This window comes from Culex quinquefasciatus, chromosome 2, assembly GCF_015732765.1.
Source record: "Culex quinquefasciatus strain JHB chromosome 2, VPISU_Cqui_1.0_pri_paternal, whole genome shotgun sequence".
NCBI classification, from domain to species: Eukaryota; Metazoa; Arthropoda; class Insecta; order Diptera; family Culicidae; genus Culex; species Culex quinquefasciatus.
This window is the reverse complement of record NC_051862.1, coordinates 180,931,061-180,956,999: the sequence shown is the minus strand read 5'-3', so window position 1 is coordinate 180,956,999 and position 25,939 is coordinate 180,931,061. Positions and strand designations below refer to the sequence as shown.

General features: G+C 38.6%; 1 protein-coding gene across 8 annotated transcripts in view; it reads right to left on the bottom strand.

Annotated features, from left to right (window-relative positions):
- Nucleotides 1-6,761: 6,761 nt before the first annotated feature.
- Nucleotides 6,762-25,939, bottom strand: part of LOC6033279 (solute carrier organic anion transporter family member 4A1) — a 50,948-nt gene continuing 31,770 nt past the window's right edge. For all 8 annotated transcript variants that reach the window (XM_038255828.1, XM_038255826.1, XM_038255830.1 and 5 more), the window contains 6 exons: nt 23,760-24,163; nt 22,582-22,762; nt 18,098-18,200; nt 8,448-8,827; nt 7,635-8,391; nt 6,762-7,568 (listed from right to left, as the gene is read on the bottom strand). In XM_038255828.1, the coding sequence (XP_038111756.1) occupies nt 7,400-7,568; nt 7,635-8,391; nt 8,448-8,827; nt 18,098-18,200; nt 22,582-22,762; nt 23,760-24,163 (1,994 nt within the window). In that variant the 3' untranslated portion in view covers nt 6,762-7,399. The remainder of the gene's footprint in view (nt 7,569-7,634; nt 8,392-8,447; nt 8,828-18,097; nt 18,201-22,581; nt 22,763-23,759; nt 24,164-25,939) is intronic.

Here is a 25,939-nt window from a genome sequence, read left to right as displayed (position 1 = left end):
CTGCTGCTCTCCTCTGCTGGTGTTGCTCTTCTTCTCTGCTGCTCTCCTCTGCTGGTACTGCTGCTGCTGCTGCTGCTCCGCGGTTCGACCTTCACTCGTCGGTGGTCTGGATAGAATGAAGAGGCTTCTGCGTTGGGATTTTTCTTTTATACTTTCGCGCGAGCCAGATTTTACGCTGGAGGGTGGAGTCTCCATTGACGTAGGCGGTTCATGCGTCCCCAATTCTGGCGCATAAATATGATTGCTTTGCAAGCCATTCTTAACTCATTCGAACGGAACGAAGCAGCAAACAACGAGCAGCGAGCAAAGCCAGCAGAATGGACGATGTACATGGCAACTTTGCACCATTATTTGGGCTGCCTCCCATTGACCCTCGGACGGAAATGTTAATTTCCCCCAGAATTCCATTCGTTTTCATCCGACCGCACAACTGCGGTGATCGGATTAAATGTGCTGGAAATTAATATTTCCTTTTCCTTCAATTATATAAAATCAAACGGCCCTTTTCAGGGCCATAAAAATATTCACGAAAGAGTTATTCTTGTCAATTCTAAATTAAGGTTAACATTATTTATTATGCGTAAATTTTCACTGAGCCTAATCATTATATTTACAACATTTAAAAAACCACTGCAACCATTTGCATATTGAAATTATCATGTGCTGTGTGTGTGGCAAGCAAGCAAAATCAAAAGTCGAAATTTATTACAGTCGACTCTCTGGCTGTCGATCTTCTCGATATCAATAATTCTCCATCCATCGATGAATTCTTCAGTCCCTTCAATCTGCATACTTCATTTATCTTCATTCCTCGATATTTTCCCTTGCTTGAAGGATCTCTTCCTCGACGGTCCCTTGGATTCTGTTTGCATTAAAAATCTCTTCCGGTTGTCAATAATTTAACTTTCTAATGGCTTGCATAGACATTTTTCTTGGCGAAACGAAGCTTTGAAGGGTATTTGACATTAGTTTGTTTTTGTTTGATGGACGTTGCCATGTTTCTCTCCCATAGCTGGGTATCAAGAAAAAAATATTTTCAATCGAGTCTACATTTTGCATCGTTCTGTAAACTGATGATTCTCTTTCTCGACGGTCCCTTGGATATTGACAACCAGAGAGTCGTACTTTCACTTCTGCTCTGCAGAGTGCTTAAATTATGAAGCATTATGATGCCTAGCGTCGCAGGTTTGAAATCGGGCTGCTTGAATTTTTGACCGTCGCAGATTTGAGGTCCCCTGGTGGTGACCGCTGCTTCTGCAAACGCTCATTCGACGGTGGACGATATCTTTAAGAAAGAATTTTGAGGGCTATTTAGGTACTTGAATGTCCCGTCCGTGGAGGGGAAGCTCAGTTGTTAAGTTCCATTTAGCGTGTACCAACGAACAGGAATGTGTGTTTGTGTGTGCACGCGCATTCTGAACGCTAATTGATTGCTCTTTTGTGGAAAGGACTATCCGAAGTCCCAAAACTGGCTACATCTGCTGCCGAGGCAGCCCGACGTCCATTTTAAGCGCACTTTGGTCGATTTAGTGGTCTCGGGGTTGATTAAACTTTGCTAAGTCCGAGACGATTTTAGGTACTTGAATCGAACGTCCGCGGAAGGGAAACTCGACGCGTAGAACCCAATCAGCGTGTACCATCAAACGGGGAGTGTGTATGTGTGTGAGGACGAGCATTTACTACTTTCGCGGAAATGCAAGCTGATTTTTTTCAATTTCAAGAAATAACTCTTCGTTATGGATTTCTGCCAGCAAAGTGCCATTTTAAGCAGATCTGGCTGTTTTATTAACTTCACCGGGAAGCTCAACGCGGCGCACGAAATATAGCATCACATTTGGAGGCCGCGACGTGTGCATACGAACACACACTCCGTCGCGTCCCAAGCCCACCGAATCGAAGTCGTGGCGTGGAATCGAAGTCGGGGAGAGAGAGAGAGAGAGAGAGAGAGAGAGAGAGAGAGAGAACCCATCCAAGTGTAACAAAATTAATTCATTTTGAACCACTATTCTGGGTGCTTCATTTTACTTTTTCCACATTACCAGGATTTTAGAATATTCGAGAATAACTCTTTCGTGAGGGTATTATTGGCCCTGAAAAGGGCCGTTGGTTGGTGGTAGGCCATTACGGCAAGCACAAGTGTTGGCTTCCGCGCCTCTACTGCTGCGGCTTCGTGTGCAACACGGTGGTCTCCTCCCGCAGATTTTCATCCTTTGGCCGCTTCTTCCTCCGCTGCACCGAGTGCATTTCTTGTTCTCTGCTGCTGCTGCATCAGGAGCTCCGTCCGGGTCGGCGTCACCGGTTTGGGGGAGCGGGGTGAAGGCAGCTCGCCGAGCTGTGAAATCCGCCACCCCGCGCGACCTTCCTTGGTTCCGTCCCGCAAACGTCGTCCGATCGTGGATTCCTCGTGGCTGGTTCCTCCTCGGTCCCGCATCAGCAGCAGCAGGAGCTCCTTCCAGGTCGGCGTCCAAAATTGATTTGACTTGATTTTGGATCGGCACTTCCTTTTATATCAAATCGTTTTGGCGTTTGACGAAGCAGCAGCACAAAAGGAATGAATCGCCAAATTGTGTCAAGGCCAAACGCAGGCAAGGCTTTGGGGGCGGAGTCAAGAGAGAGAGTGTGCGCGTGTGTGTGTTGTGTGCGTGCTTGCTTGCTGTGTGGAAGCAGTTTTATTAATTTAAACTCAGTTTTTAAGTGCTTCAACTAAATGTCATGGCCATTAATTAGGTATATTAAGAAAGCTTGAAATCTCCCCTTTCGTTTGGTGGGTACCACTTTTACGTGTGTTGAACAGGAGTTGAGATATTATTGTTGCAAATCTTGCAGTCGCGTTTATTTTCTTTTCGTTACATTTTGCTCCGCGAAATTTTGGATTGCTACCCTGTATAGAGCCCTAAGACGAAGTTCTTCGTCAAAATACCCTTCTGGGTTATTTCAGATTTGTAAGTGAGCAATTCCAGCCCAAAACGGGAATTTTCTGGTGTTTTTGTACCTGACCCCATCCGATATCAATGAAAATTTGTAGATATGTTATCCTACGCATTTATAAGCCAATTGCTTGGCTTGAGTGTTTTAAATATTGTTGTATTTCGTAATTTAAATATTGCTGTAAATTTGCTGTAACTTGAAGCCGATGCATCGTATCAAAAAGTGGCCAAAGGCAAACTTATGGGAAATCGGGCGTTTAAAAAAATAGTTTTAGTAAATGATTTTTGTATTTTTTAGGAGAGGTTCTCCATCCTAAATTTTTCGTGATTCTTGTTGTAACATCTTAAACAATTTTCACAACAAATTTTGAAGTGTCCTGTTTTTTTTCTTTCAGTGAATTCAGAAAGCCCGTCAAATTTCCTACAAGTTTGCTTTTGACCACTTTTTGATACAATTCAACGGCTTCGAGAAACAGCTTTGATACCAAATTTTCAAACCTCGCCATTTCAGGCTGCAGATCATTAAAAAAACACGTATTTTTCGAACACATTCATATTCATACATAGAAAATTGTCCAAGGAATTCGATAAAAATACAATTTTAACCCTTAAATTCCCCCTAATATTATATTTTAACGTTTTAAGTATTAAAATTCAGTTTTAACCAATTCCTACTTGGCGCAACGCAATCATGCAGAATTTGACCGACTGGAAAATTACTGGACGTCTTCGAACTATACTTGCAAGCTTTCTTAAAAACAGAACTTTTCGGGTTGCGGCAAATGGGGTACTCTCGAGCGCTAGGATAGCAGAAAACGGTGTTCCCCAAGGCTCAATTCTGTCAGTTACGCTCTTCTTAATTGCCATGCAGCCAATCTTTGCGAGGATCTCATCTGACGTCCACATACTTTTATATGCTGACGATGTCCTTCTGATCTCCAAGGGCCCGAACTCGATTTTGGTACGTCGCAGAATGAGGGAAGCAGTCAATGCTTTTATCGATTGGACAGACAGTGTTGGTTTTGTAGTTGCACCTGCAAAATCCAAATTAATGCATATCTGCAAACTTCGTCATCGAAAACGCGGACGTGCAATAAGAGTTCATAATGTTCCCATTCCACGGGTGAGAAAATGAAGATCCTTGGAGTGCTGCTAGACGCAAAACTTAACTTCCTTCAGCACTTTGCAAGTATTAGGAAGAGTTGCAGCAATCGTGTAAACATCTTACGCATTCTTGGGGGCCGACTGAAACGCAGCAACCGAACAACTCTTTTGAAAGCCGGATCAGCTCTCATTACATCAAAATTGTTTTACGGAATAGGAATTACCAGCATCAACAGTGGAGCAATGGAAAGACTACTAGCCCCCACGTACAACGAAGTCATCCGCCAAGCCTCGGGCGCATTTAGGACGAGCCCAATTCTCTCCATCGTTGCTGAGGCAGGATGTTTGCCGTTCAGGTTCTTGATGACTCAACGATTATCCCAGCTCGCAATCCGGCTATGTGGGAAAATCCCCTCCCTGGCAGAAGCACCACAAATAAAGCGTGCTATTACGTTGTTTCAAGAACTATCAGGATTCCCATTTCCAGAGACTGAGAACGTACTGCGACTAAACGGAAGAAAGTGGTACGATAACAAAATCCAAATTGACGATACGTTCGAGGTTCAACTACGGTCTGGCGCTCCAAGCAGTGTAGTTTTACCTAACTTTCTGTCCCACATGTCTAGTCACTACAACGAACACCACGCAATCTACTCAGACGGATCCAAAAACGGTGACGAAACTGGAGTGGGCGTGGTCACCGAGAACAGCCAATACCTTTACACTCTTCCTGGAACTTGTAGCGTGTTCTCTGCAGAGGCGTACGGGCTATGGAAAGCAGCGTTTATCGCCTGCTGCAACGCGAACACAATCATCCTCACGGACTCCGCCAGTTGCATCAACGCAATCAGAAGTGGACACTCATCACACCCATGGATCCAAGCAGCTGAGAAAGTAGCAGCCGGGTGTAACATCACGTTCTGCTGGATTCCAGGGCATGCTGGCATACCTGGAAACGAAGGAGCAGACAATATTGCCAACCAAGCCAGATCAAAGACACCACCTCACTCGTTCAAAATTCCTGCTCAAGATGCTGTACGGACTGTGAAAAACGAGATTTGGAAAGCATGGCAAAATCAGTGGAACCAAACACAACAACAACTTAGACAGATAAAACGAACCGTTTGTAGAAACGTGGACAGAAGCTGTGCATCGGACCAGCGTCTTCTGACGAGACTACGGATAGGTCACACCCGCTTGACTCACTCGTATCTCCTCGAGAAAATTGCGCCACCAGTTTGTCGCTATTGTGGCGTCTCCTTTACAGTCCAACATATTCTGCAAGACTGCAGAGGTTTCGAGGAAAGCCGAAAAAACAACAGCATCAGTGGAACACTTCCAACCATTCTTGCAAACGAGAAAAGAAAGGAGATCTCGATGATAAATTTCCTGAAAGAAACCAGTTTATACAACAAAATTTGAACCATTTTTCTAAGACATGAATGCCACAAAAGTGGTAAAATGTCTATAATAAAAAAAAAAAAAAAAAAAAAAACCAATTCCTTATATTTTATTTTTTTCTATTTTATCACCAGCGTATTCCCCGGACAATTTAACATAATAATCAATGAAGACCTCAAACTAAAATGAACTATTGGCGAGAAACAGCGATTTTACTGAAAAAAGTTTAATTTTGTGCAGCACTCGGAAGTACATGGTGTGCTTCTCAACAAAAAGGGATGAATAATTAATAATTCGGTTTTTATATGTGATAAAAAATTTTCGGATTTGAATTCATTGGACAGAGTGCTGCGTAAAATCATTTTTTTTCCAGTAAAATCGCTGTTTCTCGCCAATAGTTCATTTTATGAAAACTATAGCTTGAGGTTTACATTGATTATAATGTAAAATTGTCCGGGGAACACGATGGTGGTAAAATAAAAAAATAAAAGTAAGGAATTGCTCAAAACTGAATTTTAATACTAAAAACGTGCAAATATAATATTAAGGGCACTAGCGTGCCTAGATCCTCGAGAATGGTGAGGCAATAATATTAGCGTTTTGAAAATTTCGTCGTTTATGGACCAATTTTAGAACAAATTTCTGAGGATGGTGGAACAACTGCCCAATGTTGCCCCACCCTGTGCACGCTAGTGATTAGGGGGAAATTTAAGGGTTAAAAATGTATTTTTATCTAATTCCTTGGACAATTTTCCATAAAATGCAACCTGTAGAAATTCTTTTGCTCAAATAGTTGCAAAATTATGATCATAAGGAAAAAAAAGTGTTTTTATAAAATCGTCAAAAAAGAGGGCGATGCCAAAAATAGAGGGATGGTCAGCACCAAAATTTGGGATTTCTGTTAACTATCGATAGATGAACGTTCCCTCCAAGTTTGATCCAAATCGGTGAAGGTCAAGTCCAAAAGAGTAACCAGTTGACATGGAATGACCCATGTTCAAAAATGGAATGATTCGTACCGCCCGTCCGTGACGAGATATCAAAAAATGGACCTCGGATTTGTATTCAGTGACACAAATTACCTCTTAAAACAAAGTTTCAAGCAAATCGAAGACGGGTCGTGAGTTGGCGTAGAATTACCCATTATCTATCGATACAAGTGCTGAAAAGTTCAGTTATTCAGCACTGTTATTTTTGGTGATGCTAAGCAAGTTACTATAAATGATAGGAAAAGTAAATAATTTCAAAATGGAATTACAAAAAGTTCTTTACTTCTATTCAGGGAGTTGTTTCTCAATTTCTCAATCTCAACAATATATTTTACACAGCTTTTTTTATTTCTTATTTTGGTAACTCTACTGACACTTTATTATAAATGGTTGCCTTAAAAACTACAAACACCGCACATGCTTAGTACCATCCAAACTGTTCGCAGTGAAATATGACTGAGTTTTTGTTTTGGCCTTATACAATGGAATGATTTTTTGTCTTCTTCAATACACCTCTAACAAATCGATGAATGGGAATAAATCTAAAATCTACTTTATTGTTTCGAATTCCACGCCAGAGATGAGCATGGTCCACTTAAATTCTACGAGCACACCAAATATGACCACACGAGATTGTTTCGGGTTTAAAATCTATCGTTTCTAGAGTACTACAATAAATTAAAGCTTTCAGTCTGTAATAGCAAATAAAGTGTGGAAATTGGTAAAAATAAACGACGATTCAGTTCTAACAAAAATCTCACCAGAGAAAGTGTGTGTCTGTCTTCACACCCAACAGGATAGTACCATTCACAAACACTAAAATACAACGATTATAAAACATTTGGCATTTGATAGGATTGCGTTTTGTTACAAAAATGTTATAAAATCTGTTACGAAAACGTTTCCCTTCCTACTTTCTAGTGGTGACTGATTGTAGTGGAACATTTACGAGTCTCGCCTTCGTCGAATCAACGCCGATTAATACTTTTGCACGTGGCCATCTTCGGCTCCACCGTTCACCTGTTGCTGCTGCTGCTGCTTTTTGTCCGAGTTCGTCATCGACTTCGGTGGGATGTAGTAGAACCAGGCGCCGAAGAAGAACAAGATGGAGCACGCTTTTCCGATGAGCGCGAGCAGTAGCATGAACCTGTGAGGGGAGGGTAAACTTTGGTGAGTGAATGCTGGGAAGGGGTTGGATGAATTTTGTACTCACTTGCTCATGAACGCGTTGTCGTACACCAGGCAGGCTCCGTGACCGTCGCAGGACTCTTGCCACAGAATGCACGTTTCGTCGATGAGTCGGCCAAAGATCATCGGAGCGGGGATGGTTCCCAGGACGCGAACCTTAATCCACTGGATGCCGAGCGCGAATGAACGCTGGTCATCGTGAACGCAACGCAGCGTGGCCGACAGCGCGGGCATCGTGGCCAAAAAGGTGAAAAACATCACGAGGAAGCAGAGACTCACGAAGATCCACAGGTGGTTGCAGCGTGATTCGCACATGGTGTTCACCGCGTCATAGCTTCGGTACGGTTCACTCGGGCCGAACGTTGCGTTGATACAGGCGCAATCCCGGTACACTTTGGCGCCCACCACGTTCACCTCCTCGGAGCACCCGGCGTGACAGGGCGAGTAGTACATGACCCCATCGGCACCGCAAATTGGCTCGTAATTGGCCTTGCTGCACGAACAGCGGTTGTTGCACGCGTTGTCCAACGTCTTTGGCAGTACGAACAGCTCCGTCGAGCGGGCGTCCGGTGTTCGCAGGTTGTCCTGGGGGAAGTACGGTGCGGTTACGCCGGCGAACGTTAGATTTGGGCACGACAGGAAGAAGCAAACGGTGAACAACGCCGCGAACACCGTTGCAAACAAACAAAACCGAATAATTCCCGAACAGGACAGGTTCAGCTTCTTGACGAGGTAACCACCGAGGAAGGTTCCACCACCACCAGCGGGAACCGTTATGATTCCTGAAAGAATAAACTCATCAAGCTCAATCTTCAAAAATCGCTCTTAAATTACTAACCCATCAACAGTGCCGACCAAACGGCCGTTACGCTGAACTGGTTCTCAATCAACTTGGGTAGAAACACCGCAAACCCGGATATAACCAGTCCCTCCGAAGCGCCAGCCAAGTTCAAAAAGAAAAATGTTGGATTCTTCAGCAAAGCCGCCAACGCTTTCGGAATTTCCCGAATCTTCGTAAACGTCTGCTGACGCGTCTGCTCGCCACCGTCCGAAGCTCCCTGGTGCGCTTCCGACACCTTTTCCAGCTTTTCCGAGCCGGGCAGTGCCCTCGGATAGGCCAAAATTGGTACCGCTAGCAGCAGGCAAAATCCGGCCATAAACACGAACCCGATCCACCAGGCTCCGACCCAAACCTTGCTGTGGGGCGTCAGGCCTAACCTGTGGAGTACAAAAAAAAACCGCACTACAATTGACCAGTGTACACCTTCAGAGCCATTATTTCCCCCCTCACAACAGCCATTGAGAGGATAAACAAAAAAAAACATCCCTTTCGAGTGTCGTCCCGCCAATCGTTAGAGCGCCCATTCATCGAAATCCACTTTTCCCGCAGGCATGCAGCGAGCGAGGGATTATCGTAGGATTACAACATAATCGAGCATTTTTCACCCATTTTTGTTTTGGTTGCGACTGCTCGCGAGTTGTTCTTGCGCTACGATGCGTTACTTTGAAAGTTGAAGAAGGGTAATATTTGAATTTCCAAGCTTTCGTGTTTATTGTTACTACTTTTATTAAGTTATCATAATTAAATTTTAAATGTATTGAACAAACTTATATTGATAATGGTTTTCTGAGTATTTTTTAACGATTCCATTTTTAAATTAGCTTTTTTTAATTTATGCTGTTACTAAAAATATGAAAACAAAATACACAAGCCATTGTTTTCAACATTTGAATGAAAAAAGTGTTTTAAAATGCACTTTTCTCCAGTCTTTGCAGTTGTTTTGCAATCATCAGTTTTAAAAATTTCTATGTATTGACAAAACGTTTTTTTCATTGTACATCTGAATTTCATAAAAAAAAAATAAAAAATTAAATTGTCTCCTGAATTTGAAACGATTTTGAAAGGGAGGTGACAAATATTAGCAACAGCCAGGGATGGAATAATCGTCAAAATAGTAGTTTATGCAACAAGTTGCAAAAAGAGGATTTTTCAGCACGAGTCGTACATTTATCCAACGAGGTTCACCGAGTTGGATAAATACGTCGAGTGCTGAAAAAATCAAGTTTTGCAACGAGTTCCATACAACATTTTTTTTTGCAATTCCGAAAAACACCCATTGAGTGAAATTTTAAGTCAAATTTTCTTGTATTTTGTCAATAAATCGTTTAAATCAAAAAATGTTGAAAAGTGTTACTTTTCGAAACAAGTGCAGAAAAGTTCAACTTTTCAGCACCCATTGCAGTGCTGAAAAGTAGAACTTTTCAGCATTTATTTTGAAAAGTGTTGCTTTTCGATTCTTTTATTTTTGGTACAGAAAAGTAGGCTATTTCGTCGTTCAAGAATGACAGGAAAAGTAAGTAGTTTCATGACGGAATTGCAAAAAATCAATTTCGCTTGCGAACTTTCTTCACCCGCGAAAGAGAGAGCTCACGAGAGAACTCAAATCACGCAAAAGAAAATCGCTCACGAAATTCTCCAAGAAAATCAATCTGCTGATGATTTTTTTGTAAATTTCCTTGTCAGCACCACTCTAAAATGATTATTTCACTTTATTTACACACATTGCCCATCTACAAAATGCGACAGGTCATTTTTCGACGTGTAACGGTACACTTGCAAGTGTAGTAGTGAAAAAGATGTTCCGCCGAATAATCAAGAAGATGATTTTTTTAGATTCTTTTTACCGATCTTTCGTGGGCGAGAGAGGAGAGCCATGCTCCCTTCGGATTTTTTCTCTTGATGAACATCCAAAGATTTTCTTTTGATGATGATTATTCCATCGCTGGCAACAGCCTAATTTTCTAAAAATGTAATATTTTGTAAACAATTTAAAATATTATTTACAAAATGTCGTGTTATGGAGCACCTTTCCACGATGTTACTATAATTTACCAGAAGATAAATTGAGACTACGAGATTTGGAGTCAAGAAAAGTAAAGGAAAAATTCATTTAAAAAAACTGCTACAATTTTGTTTTAGTTTCGTCAAATCTGTCAGAAAATTACATTTTTTTTTCTTCAAATTAACATTATCTCATGAATAGTAAGCCGAAGTAAATTTAAAAAAAAAACTGAAAAGAAATTAGGCGTCATCCATAAAGTATGTCACGCTCTAGGGGGGGAGGGGGGGGTCTGAGCAAGTGTGACATTACGTGTTATAAGTATAGGAAAAGCGTGACAAAGGGGGGGAGGGGGGTTAAATTTTGGCTGATTTTAGCGTGACGTACTTTATGGATGAAGCCTTACACATTCCTGGGAAATAAATCAGAAAAGGTCTTTAACTTCGAGTTTCATCATTTTTTTTTGCAATTCCGGAAAACACTCTCTGAATTGGATTTCATTGTCCTTGTGTTTAGTAACTTACTGTTTTCCGTGTCAAAGATTAAAATAATCTTGAAAAGTATTTCTTAACAATAAAGTGAAAAGTGCAACTTTTTAGCACCCAGTTGGGTGTTAACTTCTGTCAATTTTATTAATAAAAGAAGGCCGTTTTGTCTTTCGAGGATGACAGAAATAGTTTATAATGTCAGAACGGAACTACAAAAATCCAGTTTTAGATTTAACACGATCCTAAATCTGCCACAAAATAAGCCTTTTTAGTTTCCAAAAACATATTAAAAACCATATTTCAGCATTTAGTGATAAAAAGTAAAATAAAAAAAAATCTGGATTTTTTCCGTGTACCTATATTTTTCAGAACAGTCCAAATCCTAAACTACAACTTTTTCCAAAGAAACCAAATCGATCAGAAAATTCCTTCCTAAGGTACAGATTTTCGAACATTCACAAACCCATTTTTGTATGACCAGGCCGCAAAATTGTATGGAGACTTGTATGAAAATACAAATGATGTAATATGGCTTCATGGCTAAACTTTCATCAAAATCGAAAAATATAAAATTCAAAAACGATGCAGCGACTTCCAGTTGCAGCAGAATCTAATTTAAAATACAATATTCAAATTACTTACGTTTACAAGTGGCTAAGCCTATAACATGTCTACAATGATTCATTGATATCTGAGAATCTGTTTACGAAAAATTCATGTTTTATTGTGAAATAAAAAAAAATAAAAAAAATAAGCACAAATAAAAAATTATGGAGCTGAAACCTTAACGAACGAACCAAAAAGCGATAACTATCAATTGCATCTTTCCCAAACAAACATAGGGCACACAAATCTACCAACTTCATTCATACACAATAAACCATAAATGGTCATACGGGGTGGTGTTAAGAGACGACCGCGCGAAAAAAAAATATTCATGGAAATAAAAACTCCGATTTCCATATCCACCAGGGCCAGGAAGGAGATCTTTTGCGCGATATTGTTTATGTTTAATTTCCTGTGAGGTTAACTATTGGTTTATGAGTAAAATAAACATTTATTTACGTGGATTTGAAGGTTCGCATAAATAATTTCAATTAAATCTATAAAGGTAAACAGTGGCTAAACTTCCGGCTGAGCTCGCCTTTTAAATAATCTTTGCTATTAGTTAACAGCAAAAAAAAAATGTGCATACAAACCCTGCAGCTAGATTTGCGAAAAATGTGAGCAAACAAGCAAGCCAATGTTCGCGATTCTACCGGAATCCATTTGGTAGGTGTAATGATGAATTCATCAGACAACACCTTAATTCAGAATCTTGCCAAACATAATATCCACTGATTAATCCTCTAACAAGAATTCATAAAACAATTTAAAAAAAAAAACAAGAATTCATAAAACAGTTTAAAATTTTTGTTCAAGTAATTTTGAGACCACTATTTTTCTCAGACAACTTTTTTTATCCAACAAAAATTTGTGTCACTTCTCAAGAACTACACATTCCGACACAAACCTCGAATATTTGGCCATGTTTGATGATCCCTTGTACCAAGTCACACAGCGACACTGGTTTCTGATGGACCAGAGAAAGGTCTCAAGAAATACCTTTATGCTTTTTGTTTCCCCACCAACCACCCCTTTTCCCTGGAAGGACCAAAATGCCTTCTGGTGTTTCACGGGGGGAAAAACCTTGACGGATGTGCATTTTGTTGTGACTATATTATATCAACCAGACGATGCCGCCGCCGCCAAAGGCAGTTCCTTGTACCATCAAAGGGGATCGTTCAGAAATGACGGAGTCAACTTTAAGTTAGTTTGAATCATAACAACAACAAAATAGTTAACAATATATTTGATATGAATTAAGTAACTTTTAAAGAAATTATATTAAAATGTTACGTAACCTATGGATTGCCCTTTTAACTGAGAAAAAATCTCCCTAGAGAAGGTACGAGTTGCGGTTGTTCTTGTTAGCTACGTCTTCCGCAGAACGCCTGCAACCTGTACAACAGATCCATCAACCACGTAGAAAACGGGGGCCATCTCACAAAAGCCTTTCCTAGTTTTCATAGCTCCAACAACCCCATAACCACATAACTGTGGGGCTCATATTAATCATTTCTGTGTTTTTTGGGTGGCGCATTCAACAGCATCCCAACCAGGTCGCGCCAAACGTTTGATAGTGACTTACTGTCTCAATTTGGCTTTGTTATGAATATTACGTTTGAAACAATTCAGTATAATCTAGAAAATTAGGTCAAGCCAATTCAAAAATTTCGCTCCCCTCGAGCAAACCTTAAGATAAGTCCTTATTGAATTATTTTGCCGCCCATTTGCCAGTCGACGCCACGGGGCAAAGTGCGTCGTCGTATTTTCCCATTATCCGGCTCAGATTTTCCGTTCGTTCCGTGGCGTGTGGTGGTCTCTCTACCCCAGGTGCGATGTCGACGATTCTACACCAACCACGGTCGATTAATGGTTACAACCTAGAGATATTTTCACGCAATTTGAATATATTAATATTGGATGAGCGACGGCGATACGTGCGTCGTCTGGGAATGCAAATATTACCGCACTAAGGGCCCGGTGATATGCCTTAAACGTCTTACACACAGTCGATCCCCTTCTCATGTAGCTATTTTACTTCCCCCTTGACAACACGTGTAATAGTGCATGCAATAGGACGAAAAACGGTTAGGTGTGAATGAATGTCAACAATGCGGAAAATGGTTTATAAACACATACTCATCGCTTGGGGGGCAGGGTGGATTGAGGGAAGGTGGATTGTGGAAGATTTTATCATACAGTTTTGGAAAAAAATGTCAGTTCCAGCCTCTAGAAGGACATAAAAAATTATCCCCCCCCCCCCTCGTAACAAATTTTCTATACAAATTTTAAAATTTTTGTAAGGGGCGTAACACGGCCTCCAAGCCACCCCCCCGCTCCCCCCCAACTGCGTTACGTAATAAAAGAACGCTCCCTTATTTCCTGTCATGATGTAATTTACAGAGCGACCGTCAATGAACGCACACGAAGTTGAATCGAACAAACCCCGAGCTCGACAATCAAGCAGCCGCTCGACCCGAAGCCACATGTTCACTTTCTTGCTCTCTTTTTTCTCTTTCCCGTTCGTGCGATGCTGCGTGGTGACAGCAATCGTTTGAAGTGCAGTCATGGAGAAGATGATCTAAATTTCTATAGAATGTTAAATGAACGTGCTCTGCGCGGATGTGTTTCTGATGAGAGTCAAATGAATGCGTGAGTGATTTTAAGTTACTTTTTGTTACGTGGCAGATCATGATTAAGTTGCGACTTTGCTAATGGTTTATTATTATAAAATAAAATATAATAATTGAATAAAATTGAAAAACACAATAAATTACGAAAAGATCTCATAGGATATTGGATAACCAAAAAGCAAAGCAATCCACTTTTACGACCCTCGGGTCTTTTGTGGGCTCTGTTGCAAGTTTCTGCTCATTTCTAGGCGTCCGAAGGTTATGTGTGGTGAGTCACCCAAAACCTCTTTTACGATAACCAATAAAATACAAAACAAAACCAAAGACAAATAGAAATACCCAAGAGAATAAAGAAAAACACAAATCATTTGAAATAAAGTTTTTCGTAGAACAAAAGCTGCTAAAAATAAAAAATACAAAAAAAAATCGAAATAATAACTATATAGTAGAGGGTTCATCTAAAAAACACATGATTAAAAAAAATATTCAATCTTTGATTAAACCATTTAAATAGGCTTTGGTCAGGGTAGCAGTATCGAAAAACCGTCCCGGAAAAGGTCGAGAACTCGATTACGTCGGGAGAAAACTGCGAAAAAAAACCGGGAATTTGACTGACATACAAGGAAAAAGTTATTAGTTCGAAAATCTTCTCCTCAATTGACTGAATATATTTTTTATGCTCTAGAATTATAAATATTATTTTAAATATTCTATATGAATAATTGGAAAAAAAATCTACGTTGGATATTGTACTCAAGCTACTTCCCGAGCAGACGGTAATAACTTGGGAATAACTTCCCGAGCAGACGGAAATAACTTGGGAATAACATTTTTTGATATTTGAAAATACTAGGCCAATAACATTTTATGTTATTTATAACAAGATTTGTTATTCGTCGTTATGAAATTTGTGTTATTGGGTTGTTATTGTAATAACAGACTAATAACACTTTTAGTTATTCTTCGAACAAATCTTTGTTATTATGTTTTGTTATTTTAACAACTAATCCGATCATCCCAATAACAGTTGAAGGTATTCTTCCATAACAAAAAATGTTATTCCCAAGTTGTTTTTTCTTTCAACAAATATCAGACCAATAACAAATTTTGTTATGATAACATAAACTGTTATTAAACTCTCATGCAAAAATTGATTTTTCAAGAAGATTCCAACCGTCTGTTCGGGTTGGTATTGGATTTTTTTTCTGTTGTGTATTCCATAATATTTTAAACTCTAGCAAAATTGTTCTTCAAATTTCAAAATAATGGTCGGATAGATGTCAGTTTTCACATCAATTAAAATTCAGAATCACTTTATTTAATTTACATAGCAATATGATTTTCTATGTCTTACATTTTTCTTTAAATCAATAAACATAATAAACAATCGAATTAGTGAATCTTTTTATTCTTGAATAATGTTCAATATTAATTTAAAAATAAAAACATGCTATTTTTACTGTAAATCACTGTACATTGCACTGTATTTAATTTGTAAAATAAAAACTTGAAAAAATATTGTTTCTAAATTGTTAAGGACAATTTGCTATTAAAAGTTTTATAAATATTTAATAATAATTGATGATAAAATCTGAGAAGACAGTTTGCAAACATTTTTTAGAAATAATATAGATTTGAGTATTTGTTCCTTTTTTTGAAACATAAGACAGCATTTCTTTGATATGTCGGTCGTTCGGTCGTTGTTTAGCATGTTTTAAATAATTATTTTTTATTTTAATAAATGTCCATAAGTCAAGATTCATCCACGGACAGTGAAAATTTTTAAGTTTGACTTTTTTTGTAATCGTTTTAGTATATTTCTCAAGTAAGACATTGTATGTTGTTAAGATCAAATTCATAGTGTACTCGGGATCACTGAAATCGTTTAAATTATTTATAAAAATCTTAAAATCATGATTAAGTTTCCTATTATCGACGATATTTTTCTTTAGAATAACCTTTTCCTTTCCCGAGCTCAATCTCAAGGTTGATACAATTTGGACATGATCACTGACGTTGGTATAAACTGTGTCATTACGTAATCGAGAAGAGTCTTCGACTGAGCAAAGCACGTGGTCTAAGATGTTTAATGTAGCTGGTCGGGTTGGGAAGGTATTCGTGCAAATAAAGTTATATGATTCGAGCAAAGATCTGTATTTTATTACTATATTGTTATTATTATTATTTAGTGGGACATTTACATCTCCAAAAACAAAACAAGAATGATTAGAAGAGGTGGATTCAATTATGTTTTCAAGTATGGTTAAAAAGTCATTAATGTTATAGTTCGGAGGTCGATATACTCCATGAAGATCAAATATTTGTCCATTAATTATCAATTCAACGAAAATGTGATGGAAACCTTCGGTGTGGATATTCGAAATAAATCTGTGATTGATATTGTCCTTGACATAAATTGCCAGACCACCGTTGGAAACATTTCTACACGAAAAACAGCAACTGTAATTAGGAATAGCATACAACGTACAATTTTCGGCTTTAAGCCACGTTTCACCTATTATTAAAACATCGATGTCACATTCACAACAATCTAAAAAGAGCGCAATTTCATCAAATTTAGCAAGATTATTTATTCCCCTTACATTCCATTGCAAAATTTTTATTGTTTTTTCGGCAAGTTTATTTCTATAAGAAATGTTAAAATCTATTATGTTATCGTGATAAAAAATTTCTAATGTATTAGCCATTTATATATATTTATTAAAATCAGAACTTACGAGAAATATATTATTGAAATTATACATTTTTCTTATGTTTCTTTTGACGCTTGTTATTCTTGTTTGTAATTGACGAAATGGACTGTTCCTCACAACCGTCCCCTAACATGACAGTTTTCGTGAGTTGCGCGTATCCACCGACAGATGGCAAGTGGACCTCGTCGGAGTACGCCCATCAAATACGCAACTCAAAATTTGCACAGGAAACTTTTTTTTCGTGACGGCTTTTGTGGCACGCTCACTTCAACAGTTCTAGACTAATATTTGAACGTGGCGTATCTCTAAACAAGTTTTTAATGAAAATGATTCCACATTGCTTATTTTGTCGTTTTAAACCAAAACAAGGCAAAAACTATATTTAATTAAACTATTCGCCATTTTCAAAAATTTGGCTAGATAATATCGAAGGCCGCCATCTTAGGCCCACTGGGCCCACAAAACGGGGTACGCTCAGTTTGTATGGGAGCTGTCAACATGCTCCCGGGCTGGTTCCTCATCGTTGTCATCCTCATCATCATCGTCATTTTCGTAATCCATATCATCATCATCGTTCTCATCATCAAGAAAGAATCACTTAAACACAGCGAGGGAGCTCGCTTGGCAAAAATTGCTACTAGATTCACAACTAATAATCGCGCGCGCAAGAGTATCGACTAATAGCCATCAACCGTGCCGCAGATTTGCGTTTATCCTTTCTATTCTTCATCGGTCTGGTGGCCGAGCGGGCTAAGGCGCCAGTCCCTTCTGTTGATGCTGAGTTTTAATCCCGTTGGTTTGCATTTTGTTTTGTGTTTACAAAAATTGTACATGCAATCTGTAATATTAAGTGTCTTTTTCACAAAGGTGATGTGCATGCTTTTGCATGCGATTTTACCATCGGATTTTTTGCTGTGTAGTAAATCTAAAATACAAATAAATCAATCAAATGCTTTTACAAACAAAATGAAGAAACCCATTTTGAATTTGATGCTTTTTGAATAAAATGGCTGACTAATGAATGATACTTTTTAAAGCCCTAATCTAACTAAACAATATTTTAAAACTTAACAAGACTCGAATAACATTTTTTTCGGATTTATCAAGAAACATAAAACAATGGTTTTTTTTTCAACAAAATTAAAAATATGTAAAAAAAAAATTGGTTTGATTGAAAAAATAAACTCATTTCAACCCAAATACTTACGTCGACGTGTCCACGACGAACATGTCGGTGTAGAACAGCAGCAGCTGTCCCCCAATTACGTAGCCGGCTGCTGGGCCCACGACGGCCATCGTGTAGTAGATTCCTGAGGGAGGGAAAGTAAGCAAAAAAAAACACATACACATGGTTAGCTTTTCTTTATTAAAAATCACGGCACCCCCTCCCAACAAAGGTAGTTTGACCCCCTCGCAAAGGACAACAGCTCACCACACATGTGTGGTCCAGCAGACGAGGTTTGAGGGTAATTTTGCCATAAATTTAAATCAACCACGTCTCGTGGAGCTGAAACATGGTATTCTTTTTAAAGGAAGCAACATGGTGGTCAGTATAAAGATGCACTGCCGTAAATTTAAGAATTCTTGTTTCACACTTGAAAAGCCATTTGTGGTGTAAGTTATTGAGACGGCTATAAATTTGCAACCAATCGATATGCAAAGTTTGAACAAAGGTCGTAAATTTTGAAGAAAAAAATGTATCAAACGGTAACTGAACAAATTGATAAAATGAAACCAAATAAAAATGTTCAACAAGTACAACCCATCACAATATTATTTCTTCCCTCTCAAGTTTCGAAAAGTTTGCACTCCACCTTTCCCAATGCTTTTTTTCAACAAACACTTCTCCCCTCCCACACCTTCAAAATTGAACCACTTTGTGCGTGGATTGCCAATAAAGCCAGGCGGCGGCGTGGCACCCCCTTGGCAAAATTTCACCCAGGGAAAACAATAAAAAAATATTTCCATCATAATTTCATTCAAACACTTTTTATTATCCTTCCTAAGTGAGTCTATTATGGGCTGTTCGTTTGGCCGTAGTCTGCCCAAGGGGTCGTCGTGAGGAAGCACACAAACACCACCCCGATGTAACACCCACCGGAAGTTATCTGTTTTCCGCTTTTCCGGTGGATGATGTGCGTTTCGCTTTTGTTTAGGCACCTCAACGGAGGAAGAATGGGGTAAAATGAATCTCAAATTATGCTGATATTAATTTTGAAAAAATATTAAAACTTATTCATAAAAAGCCTTAATCCAGAATCAAATGTTTATTTTACCCCAATTGACCCTCTCAAGAGAAAGTGAAATTTTCTCGATTCTAGATCGGTGACCAACAACCAGCCAAAGTCCGTCAGGACGCAGATGTTCGGATGCACTCCTTGTTTTCCGCCAGAATGGCGTGGAACATTTCCTTTCTCCCTTCCTACTCCCAATTTCCTGAGGAGTGTTTATTTTATTCACATTTATTGCATCGCAAGTCCATCGCCCTCTGATCGATGGGGAGTACAAAGGACAAAGGATAAAAGTAGCAATTTTCCAATCGAGGGCTATTGATTACAGTGCGCGCACTTTGGCCTGACTCTGGTCACAGCTGAGGAAGCAGAGGTGGGTTAATTCGATTTGGTTGGCTTTATTAGATTGCACAAGTGGGTTCTGATTTAAGGTGGGGTTGCAGTGCAGGTGACTCATATAATGCTGAACACGATAGAAGTTGTTGAAAAATTTCAAAATTTAGTAATTATATTCAGAGAAACAAAATAGAACAGTGTACAAAACATTAAAAACATTTTTGCCAAATTAAGGTAAGACAGGACGTCAGTTCTTGGACAGTTTCTGTTCAACTCAAATAAATGTCTTAACTCGTAAGATTGTTTGCTATTTTTATATTTATCGTTTGCAACAGACAGAAATTGTTTTAGTTAAATTTAAAATAATATTTCGTATTTTTTCTAATTTTACAGGGTTATTTTTTAGAGTGTAACAATGTTCTACAAAGTTGTACAGCAGACAACTAAAAAAAATTAAACATAGAGGGGTTTGCATGATGAAATATTGTGATCGATTTTATGTATTCGGCAAATATGGAATAAATGATTAAGAGTTTTAAGAAATATCACAAAAAAGAAGAACTTTAAATTTTTTGAATTCTGTAAATGCTGTAATGATTGTTTCCATGCTTTGAGCTTGATTTGAGGATTGTGCAAAAGAGCTATAAATAAAAAAAATAGATTTTGAAAAAATATTGAACACATGGTCATTAGGGTGGCTCAAAATGGTATGATTTTCCGGAGTACGATTTTTTGATTGTATTTACGTCCTTTAAAATTGTCCAAATTTTGAGATCAATTGGTACACTGTGAACACTGCATTTAAATTTGAAATAAAAATTTGGATGGGAAAACCTACTTTTCATTTTTTTATTTTCTTTTTCCTTCTTTTTTTAACCAGCACATAGCGTTGAGAAAATTTGAAAAAATGATTTTAAGGTATAGACGGTTTAAGTTATAATTGTCAAAGGGTGATAACAAATTTAAAGTTTGAGAAAAATAATTTTCGATTTTCAATGTTTACAAAAATGTAAACGTGGTGATAAATGAGCTCGTATCTGACCTAATTATGAATCAATTTGGTTAAGGATTATGGATCTCCGTTGATCGATACAATTTGTATGGAAAAATTACATTTAAAAAGATAAATTTTCGTGGGAAATAATATACAGGGAATGACATTTTCTATAAAATTAAATTTTCGAAATTTGGCGTAACTCTATCATGCTACGATCAAGTATTCAAGCCAAAAAAAATATATTTCACAAACTTTAACGTTCTACAGCAACCTATATAATCGATTTGACACAATCACTTAATATTACCTATAGGGTTGAAAAAGTATGTGTCCTGAAAAATATGTTTCACACTAGTATTCAAATCTAAATTTTTATCTTAAAATTCACAAAGTTATTTATTTATTTTTTTAAATATTGGACAAAGGCAAATTTCAAGCTTTTCCTAACCCATTTCCACGGCCTCAAAAAATCTTGCAAAAAATCGTTTCTTCACAGAGTAAGACAGAGTTACCAATGCCTCTTGATTTTTGGTTCAACTTTGTGGTACATCGCACGCCTGCTACAAGCAAACCTAATGGAGCCTAATGGACTGGTCACTTGGGTTACTCTTTGGTTTCTTGTTGCATTTTTAATCGAATTAACAGCACTTTAGCCATCATTCGGATTATGAATTGTGGAACCACAAATTGGCAGTAGATGTAATACTAAGGGAAAAAATATATTTTCATTTCAACTCATATTTCACAAAACAAATTCATCATCACATGTGTAAAGCATTTTGGCTTACTTTTATTTCAAAGAAAACAAAAGTATTGAAAGGACTACAAACTTAAAATAGATTTATCAAAGTTTTATAGGAATGCCTGTTCATTGCAAATTTAATTTAATATTTTTAAAACTGACTTTCGATTATATTCGGGCATCACGTCAATACTTTTCAAAAGCATTTTTTTTTTTCAAAAAAAATAAAAGGTGGTTGTCCAATATCAACAGTATTTTTAAAATATTGCAATTAGTATATCCTCAAAATCACGATTTCGCTTCAACTCGATCATTTGAACTAAGGGCAATAACGCGTCCAAGATTTTTTAACTTTAATGTATTTTTTTTAAAATGGCTGAAAAATATACTTTAAACTATAATTATTAATCTTCAGTAGCTGCCACACAAAATAAAAAATGTAGAAAATGTTACTATGTAACTCCTCAATATAAAATGTAAACATCTAGAAAATGACTTAAATATATTTTCCTCGATACAATCATGTTCATGATAAAAATCGAATTCATTTGCATCGATAATTTTACGCGCTACGTTCGTCATAAAAACCAAAATAACAATCATTTCGGTGTGTTCCATATTCGGTATCGATGCCATAAACATCAAAAAAATACAACCTTTCCTTCCAAACCCAGGTTCTTGTCCCACAAGCGAAAAAAACACAGTGAAAGTGAAAGTAGGTCAAACGCTGCCGAAGCTGACACATCCCTAGAATATTCCCACCGTTTTCCAAACCCAGAATAAAACAAACCCGATCAGATAAGAAATTTCTGCATCCCTCGGCACGACAATTTCGACCCTAATTTTGTTTGCACGCAGTTAATTTACGCGCGTTTATCCCTCCCAACAAAAAAGATCCTCTGCGGTTTCCAAGTGCAGCAGCCTCCAAGCCTCCAATCAAACGAAAAGGAACCACAAACGGGCGCACTTCTGTTGCTTCCAGGCCCAGTGGGTGGAGGGGGGAGTCGTAAAAGCGAGCAATTCAAAACAATAACAAACATCTAGCACCTTTCGCAGAGGGAGGTGGGAGGGGGGAGTGCGAAAACAAACAAAAGCGACGAACCCCCTTCGAGGAAATTTTGGGGGTTTTTGGTGGAGTAGGGGGTTACTGCCAAATAAGCACCACCCTCATCATCCTGTTTTATAGCTACTTTCTTTTGGTGCTTTTTTATATCGGTAGCCAGTTGTCCCCAGATCATTGTTACACTGGTTAGCACGTTTTGACCTGGAATTTCTGTCTAATTTTAAAGTCTAATACAGTTGAAATAAATAAATAAACATAAAATTCAAAGTATAAGATTTAAAAAAAACTTGTAACCCGGTGTAATCCCCCAACGCGTACTTACCTAAATAAACAGATGACATCTTCTTGGAGACGTTCTCGTCGATGTACGTAACGCCGAGGGTGTACAGCGGGGAGGCGCCCGCCCCCAGCAGCAGCTGGGCGGTGAAGAAGAACCACACATTCCAGGAGAGATTTTCCTCAGCGCCTGGGTCCAGTGGGAGGCCATTGTCCAGCGAGCAGCCCTGGATTAGATGGGGAGAGGGATGGTAATAAAAAGAAAGTAAAAGAGACAGTTACAAGGCATGTTGGAGTTGGAGATATCTGGAAACTTCGGAAAACTAAATTCAATAGATCTGTTGATTTTTAGTAAAAATAAAAAATAAAACTAGCTTAAATTATTTCCTGTTGATTTGTTCTTAAATGGAAAGTGAATAACACACTAAGTTATTCACTATAAAGAATTGCCTCTGTTGTAAAATAAAATCCCCTTATATCAAAAAAAAATCATCGTTTTAAAATAACATTCTAAAAAAAGGTATCAATTTTCATATGTAACCAACATTTATATTTTGAACACAGTTTGCTTCAAGAAGGCAGCTCTATCAAATAAATTATGAGCAAAACATTCCCGATAACGCTCTTTGTTCTACAGGACAAAACATATTGCATTCAATATCATCTGATGAGTATCATCGTACAGTTATTACTTGTACTGTACATCAAATCAGTTATTCCAATCCATTTGTCGGCACTTAATCGTATTAATTAGTGCGTGGAACGCACTCTCCTAAATTTGGCACCAGACATGCATCGGCACTAAGCGCTCTTCTTAACGACACTCAGTTTGTTTTAGATGGCATTTTCGTTTAAAGTAGTATTATGCTTGTTACCCGTTGTAATTAACTTGTTTTTATCAAAAATAATGAGTAGAAACATTGGTTAATTGAAAAAAACGATTTTAGCTATATTTTCATGTGACTATGCTCATAGGCTCTCTAGAAGAACTTCTTAAAAGCTCTTTGAGTGCACTTAAAGGTTCGTACCCTATTAATCCCTCTATTTTCAATATTATCTCTCCGGGTCTTCGGAAGCTTCAAAAATTAGCGTAATAAGCGTACTCTAATCACTGGCACAACATGACGGGAACCATCTACGCGAAATGCCAAAAAAGTTCTTATAAAAGAGGAGTTAGACCGGATGCATGTCTGTTGGCACCCTATCAACCAATGAAAAACTTACCTCCCCTCGTGCCATTTGCGCGGCCACAGCAGAACCCAGCTCCGCCATCGTCGTCGTCCCATTCGGGATCATCCCGGACGACGAGGTCGTGGCGGCCACGGCCACCGCCACCACGTCCTTCAGCGGGCACACGTTATGGTCCGAGTTGGTCGCCCGGTATTGACCCACCAAAAAGTGTGGCAGCGCAAAGACGAACGCCCCCAGTCCCATCACGGCCACTCCCCAGCCAATCCAGCGCGGTTTGGACGCTCCGAGGCGACCCCCAAAGTAGGACACCGGCACTAGACAGAGGAACGAGGCGATGTCGTACCCGCTGGCCACCAGCCCCGTCTGCGTTGATCTCAGCCCGAACCGTCGCTCGATCGTCGTGATGACAACGTTGATGAAACCATTGACGACCAGGCCTGGGAAAAGAGAGGGAGATGGGAGAAGTTGTTAGAACAAGGTTGTGAACTCCGTCATGTAGATGCATTTAAAATTAGTTTAAAACAAGCTTAAAACTCCCTAAATTTGTAATACGTTCAAAAACGTCACTCAAAATTGTAATTCCATGTGCTACCCCAACAAACAACCATCATAAACAAGCAATTCCATATCCATTTCCAGTCAACCGTCCCTGGGCTTATTACGGGTGTGTGTCGCTTAGATTAAACCACAGATAGAAACCAAGCATGACGACAAACCCTGAGCAAATACCAGAAAAATCCCCCGAAGTCAATCCTGGATCCATTCGTTGACACCCGCCCTTCCCGGGAAGATCTTTTCGCTACACGAGACGAATGTTTAAACATGCCCGGGGCCACTTGGCGGTTTCCTTTGGAAAGAAAGTGACACAAACTGTTGCGCGTACCCCCCCGAAAGTCGTCCTTTTCAGCCTGTCATCGTCCCAGTTTTTTTTCTTTTATTTCTCTGGTATCAGTTTGAATGCTGAGGAGGCCATCGACGTTTTGAGTTTTCCAACGACGACACACAAATGTCTGAAAGGGATCAACGGCATTTCCCGGTGGCAGAAGCAGCTGCCAAGGTTAACCCTCGACTGCCTAATTTTTTTGGACATATATATATATATATTTATTTTGTTTTTGATTTTGTTTTTGCTGTTAAAACATTTCCATCAACCTTTTACTTCTTTTAAATCCTATCACCAATATTCTAATGTTTTAGAGAATAACATATTTTTTTAATTTGGAAAAAACTATGTCAAAAGAATCCATTTTGAATTATTAGTTTACTCATCCAAGGCTCCATACAATTTTGCGGGCGGGTCATACAGAATTGGTATGTAAATATTTTTATTAGAAATTTTCACTAAAACTAGATTTTTTTTCTTTTTCTTTTTTTTAATTATCGAAATTTTTACATATGTTTCAAATTTGCAATTGAAAAAGACACAACTTTCATGTTATAGGCATTTTAAGATGAAAGTTTCAAAAAAGTATTCTGCAAAAAATAATTTCGAAGCAAGGGTCCTGATTTTCGGTTCAAAGATCAGAAATCATACACTCATCGCCGAGCGAATCTTTGCCGACTGGAGCTCGCAGACAGTCGCGAGCGAACACTAGACTCAGGCTGCCAGCGACTTGCTCAATCGCTTCTCCCAGCGACACAAATTCTTCGTGAATTTCTTTGCCCACTCCCTTCGTCGACCCGAGTCACACACGAATACGTTCAGAGAGGAGAGAATCTAACAACATACCAGCTCGGCGCTCTTTGGCCTGCACTACCACAGTTTGCCGTAAATTTGTATTTGGCATGATGGAAATTGCTTGTAAACTTGTCTTTGATGTCGTGTTATCAACAAAATTGCAAAACGTTTTTGATAACATGAATTTTAAGCAGTTTATTAACTGAGTAAAGCCGATCGCAAACTATTTCGACTCAGCGACTGAGCGACATTACGCAATCGGTCTCTCTGAACCATTCGCTGTACTACCCGATTGAAGTGAGAGGGACAGCACAGAGAGAGTATTCTGTAACGATTGGTGTGGAAGCGACAAACGGTAGGAAACGGTCAGAGCAGTTTTTTGTCGCTTTCAATTTGTGGTCTCAAGTGAATGAGTCGTTTTGGAGCAATCAGGACCCTTGTTCCGAAGAACTGAGAGTTTTCACAGTTGAAAAATTAAACCTTTGTGAACTTTTCTGCTAAATTCTATTAAAACTAATTTCAATAATTTAAAATC